This window comes from Arachis duranensis, chromosome 6 (assembly GCF_000817695.3).
Source record: "Arachis duranensis cultivar V14167 chromosome 6, aradu.V14167.gnm2.J7QH, whole genome shotgun sequence".
Lineage (NCBI taxonomy): Eukaryota > Viridiplantae > Streptophyta > Magnoliopsida > Fabales > Fabaceae > Arachis > Arachis duranensis.
The window spans coordinates 101,958,403-101,965,659 of record NC_029777.3 but is presented as its reverse complement, the minus strand read 5'-3'; the positions used below and the strand labels follow the sequence as shown (position 1 = coordinate 101,965,659).

Genomic DNA, 7,257 nt, shown 5'->3' with positions numbered 1-7,257 from the left:
CTCTGTTGTTTGGGTATATTTCATCTTCTTGCTTCTCATTTATGAGCTTTGGTGATTTGATATTTTTGGCTGGTTATATGCACGTTTTTGTGCTTTGTTTGAGACTCTCTTATACTTCATTTGATTATAGTGGAGCTATTTCATTGGTCTGGACAACCCGTGGTTTTTACCTCTCACATTGAGAGGCTTTTCCACGTTAAAATCTCGATGTGTTCTTATTATTGCTTTACTTGCTATATTTACTTGTTATAGTTGTTGTCATATTGTATTGTAAGTGCTTCCATATTGTTCTTGTGTTGAAAATTTGTGCCGTTTTCGCTGCTAGGCTGCTTGAGAAAGTTCACACTGATGACAATGGAAGATTTGCTTTATGTAAAAAAATTTCAGCCTGATGATGATTGAACTTTGTTGCATAGACAAGTCTGTGGATATATTAGGCAGTGGGTTGACGATAATGTGTTGAACCATATTATTGGAGAGACACATGCTCGGACCCTTTGGATTAAGCTTGAACAGTTGTATGCTCAGAAAACTGGGAATAACAAGATGTTTTTGATCAAGCAGTTGTTGACTTTGAAATATACAGATAGGACATCAATGACAGATCACTTGAATAATTTTCAAGGAATTATGAATCAGTTATCTTCCATGGGTATCAAGTTCGATGAAGAGGTTCAAGCATTGTTACTTCTTGGCTCCTTACCAGACTCGTGGAAAATTCTCAAAATGTCATTGTCTAATTTTGCTCCTGATAGTGTAACCTCTATGGATCTTGCCAAGAGCAGTGTTTTGAATGAAGAAATGAGAAGAAAGTCACAAGGTACATCGACTACACATTCAGATGTTCTTGTTTCTGAGTCTAGGGGGAGAAACAAAAGTCGAGGTCCTAAAAGTAGAGATCAAAAGATTGTTAGTGTTGCAAGTGTGAGGAGTGTTGAAGTTAGTCCCACATCAAAGAAAGCAAGGAAGAGTGAAGAGTTTATAAGATGAGAGACCCATTAACTTGACACCTTAAGGTTTTGAGTTGGATGTGGTGTCATCTCATCTTATATTCTCTCGCTTGATTCTTCTCCTAAGTTTCTCCGGTGGTTGAGAGCTCCCCACGGTTAGCCCAACAAGTGGTATCAGAGCCGATGGTTTAATCGGTTTGTTTTTAAGGAGTATTCAAGGTGAAACATCGAAAGTCTTCCAGGTAAAGGTAGTCTGGGCGGCGTGTCCCGCGGTGTTTTGTGGCGGTGTGATGGACGAATACTCATATGTGGTGGAGGAGCTAAAGGGGAGTTGATGCTTGATGTGGAGGCTCACACTTGAGGGGAAGATTGTTAGTGTTGCAAGTGTGAAGAGTGTTGAAATTAGTCCCACATCAAAGAAAGCAAGGAAGAGTGAGGAGTTTATAAGATGAGAGACTCATTAACTTGACACCTTAAGGTTTTGAGCTGGATATGGTATCATCTCATCTTATATTCTCTCGCTTGATTCTTCCCCGAAGTTTCTCCGGTGGTTGAGAGCTCCCCATGGTTGGCCCAACAACAACGTTATTTTGGTTCGGTCCCCCACAACCAACATACCATTAGTGTTCACCGTTTACAGATATAGATATTAGTATTTAAAATTTAACCTTCCAAATTCTATTTCATAGAATTAAAGCGTGTTAAAAAAGAAAAGTGAAAAATATTACTTATATTTCAATGGCTTCTCATTCTCTCTCAGTTTCTTACCTTCTTCTTCCAAGTATTCATCGAACACACCTCATTGATGATGATAATAATCTTACTACCGTTGATCGAAGCATCTTCAATTTATCAGAAAACAGGCGTTACGAATGGAAGAACATATTAAACGGTAGTCATGTTGGAGCATGGTGTGTTGGTTCTTCTCATGGCTGGATTATACTTTTGGATCAGAATGGAATTCTACTCCTTCTAAATCCTTCTTCTTCTACTACCATTAACCTACCACCTCTTCCCCTTTCATTCTTACACCCTGTTACATATTCTTACTTTGCTGAATATTTAAGAAAGATCTTCATAGTCAAAGAAATTTTGATGTTTTGCTCCTTTTCTTCAAGCTACACTCTTGCCATCATATATGGTTCCGACTGTAAGATTGCTTATTGCAATTCTACAACTTGGGTTGAGATCTCTCATGATAAGCAATCTTATTTTCATATTGTCTTCAGCAACAATTATCTTTTTGCTTTGACACAAGATGGTTTTATTGAAGTTTGGGATGTTTGTGGCCAAATTCCTGAAAGATTGTTAGTGTTGCACGTGTGAGGAGTGTTGAAGTTAGTCCCACATCAAAGAAAGAAAGGAAGAATGAGGAGTTTATAAGATGAGAGACCCATTAACTTGACACCTTAAGATTTTGAGTTGGATGTGGTGTCATCTCATCTTATATTCTCTTGCTTGATTCTTCCCCGAAGTTTTTCCGATGGTTGAGAGCTCTCCACGGTTAGCCCAACAAGTCGTATCAGAGCTGATGGTTTAATCGGTCTGGTTTTAAGGAGTATTCAAGGTGAGCATCGAAAGTCTTCCCAGCGAAGGTGGTCTGGGCGGCGTGTCCCGCGGTGTTTTGCGGTGGTGTGATGGATGAATTGTCATATGTGGTGGAGGAGCTAAAGGGGAGTTGAAGCTAGATGTGGAGGCTTACACTTGAGGGGGAGATTGTTAGTATTGCAAGTGTGAGGAGTGTTGAAGTTAGTCCCACATCAAAGAAAGCAAGGAAGAGTGAGGAGTTTATAAGATGAGAGACCCATTAACTTGATACCTAAAGGTTTTGAGTTGGATGTGGCGTCATCTCATCTTATATTCTCTCGCTTGATTCTTCCCCGAATTTTCTCCGGTGGTTGAGAGCTCCACACGGTTAGCCCAACAAGTCGTATCAGAGCCGATGGTTTAATCGGTCTGGTTTTAAGGAGTATTCAAGCTGAAGCATCAAAAGTCTTCCCGGCAAAGGTGGTCCGGTCAGCGTGTCCCGCGGTGTTTTGCTGCGGTGTGATGGACGAATACTCATATGTGGTGGAGGAGCTAAAGGGGAGTTGATGCTTGATGTGGAGGCTCACACTTGATGGGGAGATTGTTAGTGTTGCAAGTGTGAGGAGTGTTGAAGTTATTCCCACATCAAAGAAAGCAAGGAAGAGTGAGGAGTTTATAAGATGAGAGATCCATTAACTTAACACCTTAAGGTTTTGAGTTGGATGTGGTGTCATCTCATCTTATATTCTCTCACTTGATTCTTTTCCGAAGTTTCCTCGGTGGTTAAGAGCTCCCTATGGTTGGCCCAACAATAACGTTATTTTGGTTCGGTCCCTCACAACCAACATACCATTAGTGTTCACCATTTACAGATATAGATATTAGTATTTAAAATTTAACCTTCCAAATTCTATTTCATAGAATTAAAGCGTGTTAAAAAAGAAAAGTGAAAAATATTACTTATATTTCAATGGCTTTTCATTCTCTCTCAGTTCCTTACCTTCTTCTTCCAAGTATTCATCAAACACACCTCATTGATGATGATAATGATCTTATTACCATTGATTGAAGCATCTTCAATTTATTAGAAAACAGGGGTTATGAATGGAAGAATATATTGAATAGTAGTCATGTTGGAGCATGGTATGTTGGTTCTTCTCATGGCTGGATTATACTTTTGGATCAGAATGGAATTCTACTACTTCTAAATCCTTCTTCTTCTACTACCATTAACCTACCACCTCTTCCCCTTTCATTCTTACACCCTATTACATATTCTTACTTTGCTGAATATTTAAGAAAAATCTTCATAGTCAAAGCAATTTTGATGTTTTGTTCCTCTTCTTCAAGCTACACTCTTGCCATCATATATGGTTTCGACTGTAAGATTGCTTATTACAATTCTACAACTTGGATTGAGATCTCTCAAGATAAGCAATTTTATGGTGATATTGTGTTCAGCAACAATTATCTTTTTGCTTTGACACATGATGGTTTTATTGAAGTTTGTTATGTTTGTGGCCAAATTTCTGAAAGATTGTTAGTGTTGCAAGTGTGAGGAGTGTTGAAGTTAGTCCCACATCAAAAAAAAGCAAGGAAGAGTGAGGAGTTTATAAGATGAGAGACCTATTAACTTAACACCTTAAGGTTTTGAGTTGGATGTGGTGTCATCTCATCTTATATTCTCTCGCTTGATTCTTCTCCGAAGTTTCTCCGGCGGTTGAGAGCTCCCCACGGTTAGCCCAACAAGTTGTATCAGAGCCGATGGTTTAATCGGTCTGGGTTTAAGGAGTATTTAAGGTAAAGCATCGAAAGTCTTCCCGGCAAAGGTGGTCCGGGCGGCGTGTCTCACGGTGTTTTATGGCGGTGTGATGGACGAATACTCATATGTATTGGAGGAGCTAAAGGGGAGTTGATGCTTGATGTGGAGGCTCACACTTGAGGGGGAGATTGTTAGTGTTGCAAGTGTGAGGAGCGTTGAAGTTATTCCCACATCAAAGAAAGCAAGGAAGAGTGAGGAGTTTATAAGATGAGAGACCAATTAACTTGACACCTTAATGTTTTGAGTTGGATGTGGTGTCATCTCATCTTATATTCTCTCACTTGATTCTTTCCCGAAGTTTCCCCGGTGGATAAGAGCTCCCCATGGTTGGCCCAACAACAACATTATTTTGGTTCGGTCCCCCACAACCAACATACCATTAGTGTTCACCATTTACAGATATAGATATTAGTATTTAAAATTTAACCTTCCAAATTCTATTTCATAAAAATAAAGCGTGTTAAAAAAGAAAAGTTAAAAATATTACTTATATTTCAATGGCTTCGTATTCTCTCTCAGTTCCTTACCTTCTTCTTCCAAGTATTCATCAAACACACCTCATTGATGATGATAATGATCTTATTACCGTTGATCGAAGCATCTTCAATATTAGAAAACAGGCGTTATGAATGGAAGAACATATTGAACGGTAGTCATGTTGGAGCATGGTATATGTGTTGGTTCTTCTCATGGCTGGATTATACTTTTGGATCAGAATAGAATTCTACTCCTTCTAAATCCTTCTTCTTCTACTACCGTTAACCTACCACCTCTTCCCCTTTCATTCTTACACCCTGTTACATATTCTTACTTTGCTGAATATTTAAGAAAAATCTTCATAGTCAAAGCAATTTTGATGTTTTGTTCCTCTTCTTCAAGCTACACTCTTGCCATCATATATGGTTTCGACTGTAAGATTGCTTATTACAATTCTACAACTTGGATTGAGATCTCTCAAGATAAGCAATTTTATGGTGATATTGTGTTCAGCAACAATTATCTTTTTGCTTTGACACAAGATGGTTTTATTGAAGTTTGGGATGTTTGTGGTCAAATTCCTGAAAGATTGTTAATGTTGCAAGTGTGAGGAGTGTTGAAGTTAGTCCCACATCAAAGAAAGCAAGGAAGAGTGAGGAGTTTATAAGATGAGAGACCCATTAACTTGACACCTTAAGGTTTTGAGTTGGATGTGGTGTCATCTCCTCTTATATTCTCTCGCTTGATTCTTCCTTGAAGTTTCTCCGGTGGTTGAGAGCTCCCCACGGTTAGCCCAACAAGTGGTATCAGAGCCAATGGTTTAATCGGTCTGGTTTTAAGGAGTATTCAAGGTGAAGCATCGAAAGTATTCCCGGCAAAGGTGGTCCGGGCGGCGTGTCTCGCGGTGTTTTGCGGTGGTGTGATGGACGAATACTCAAATGTGGTGGGGGAGCGAAAGGAGAGTTGATGCTTGATGTGGAGGCTCACACTTGAGGGGGAGATTGTTAGTGTTGCAAGTGTGAGGTGTGTTGAAGTTAGTCCCACATCAAAGAAAGCAAGGAAGAGTGAGGAGTTTATAAGTTGAGAGACCCATTAACTTGACACATTAAGGTTTTGAGTTGGATGTGGTGTCATTTCATCTTATATTCTCTCGCTTGATTCTTTCCCGAAATTTTTCCGGTGGTTAAGAGCTCCCCACGGTTGGCCCAACAACAATGTTATTTTGGTTCGGTCCCCCACAACCAACATACCATTAGTGTTCACCATTTACAGATATGGATATTAGTATTTAAACTTTAACCTTCCAAATTCTATTTCATAGAATTAAAGCGTGTTAAAAAAGAAAAGTAAAAAATATTACATATTTCAATGGCTTCTCATTCTCTCTCAGTTCCTTACCTTCTTCTTCCAAGTATTCATCAAACACACCTCATTGATGATGATAATGATCTTATTACCGTTGATCGAAGCATCTTCAATTTATTAGAAAACAGGCGTTATGAACGGAAGAACATATTGAACGGTAGTCATGTTGGAGCATGGTGTGTTGGTTCTTCTCATGGCTGGATTATACTTTTGGGTCAGAATGGAATTCTACTCCTTCTAAATCCTTCTTCTTCTACTACCATTAACCTACCACCTCTTCCCCTTTCATTCTTACACCCTGTTACATATTCTTACTTTGCTGAATATTTAAGAAAAATCTTCATAGTCAAAGTAATTTTGATGTTTTGTTCCTCTTCTTCAAGCTACGCTCTTGCCATCATATATGGTTCTAACGGCAAGATTGCTTATTGCAATTCTACAACTTGGGTTGAGATCTCTCATGATAAGCAATATTATTGTGATATTGTGTTAAAAAACAATTATCTTTTTGCTTTGACACAAGATGGTTTTATTGAAGTTTGGGATGTTTGTGGCCAAATTCCTGAAAGATTGTTAGTGTTGCAAGTGTGAGGAGTGTTGAAGTTAGTCCCACATCAAAGAAAGTAAGGAAGAGTGAGGAGTTTATAAGATGAGAGACCCATTAACTTGACACCTTAAGGTTTTGAGTTGGATGTGGTGTCATCTCATCTTATATTCGCTCGCTTGATTCTTCCCCAAAGTTTTTCTGGTGGTTGAGAGCTCACCACGGTTAGCCCAACAAGTGGTATCAGAGTCGATGGTTTAATCGGTCTGATTTTAAGGAGTATTCAAGGTGAAGCATCGAAAGTCTTCCCGACAAAGGTGGTCCGGGCGGCATGTCCCGCGGTGTTTTGCGGCGGTGTGATGGACGAATACTCATATGTGGTGGAGGAGCTAAAGGGGAGTTGATACTTGATGTGGAGGCTCACACTTGAGGGAGAGATTGTTAGTGTTGCAAGTGTGAGGAGTGTTAAAGTTAGTCCCACATCAAAGAAAGCAAGGAAGAGTGAGGAGTTTATAAGATGAGAGACCCATTAACTTGACACCTTAAGGTTTTGAGTTGGATGTGGTGTCATC

At 39.3% G+C, this 7,257-nt stretch overlaps 1 protein-coding gene across 1 annotated transcript; it reads left to right on the top strand.

The window, feature by feature from the left end:
• Nucleotides 1–597: 597 nt before the first annotated feature.
• LOC127748524 (uncharacterized) lies at nt 598–2,276 on the top strand. Its single transcript, XM_052263122.1, has 2 exons — nt 598–820; nt 1,711–2,276. The coding sequence occupies exons 1-2, from the start codon at nt 598–600 to the stop codon at nt 2,274–2,276; spliced, it is 789 nt and encodes a 262-aa protein (XP_052119082.1).
• The last annotated feature ends 4,981 nt before the right edge of the window (nt 2,277–7,257 follow it).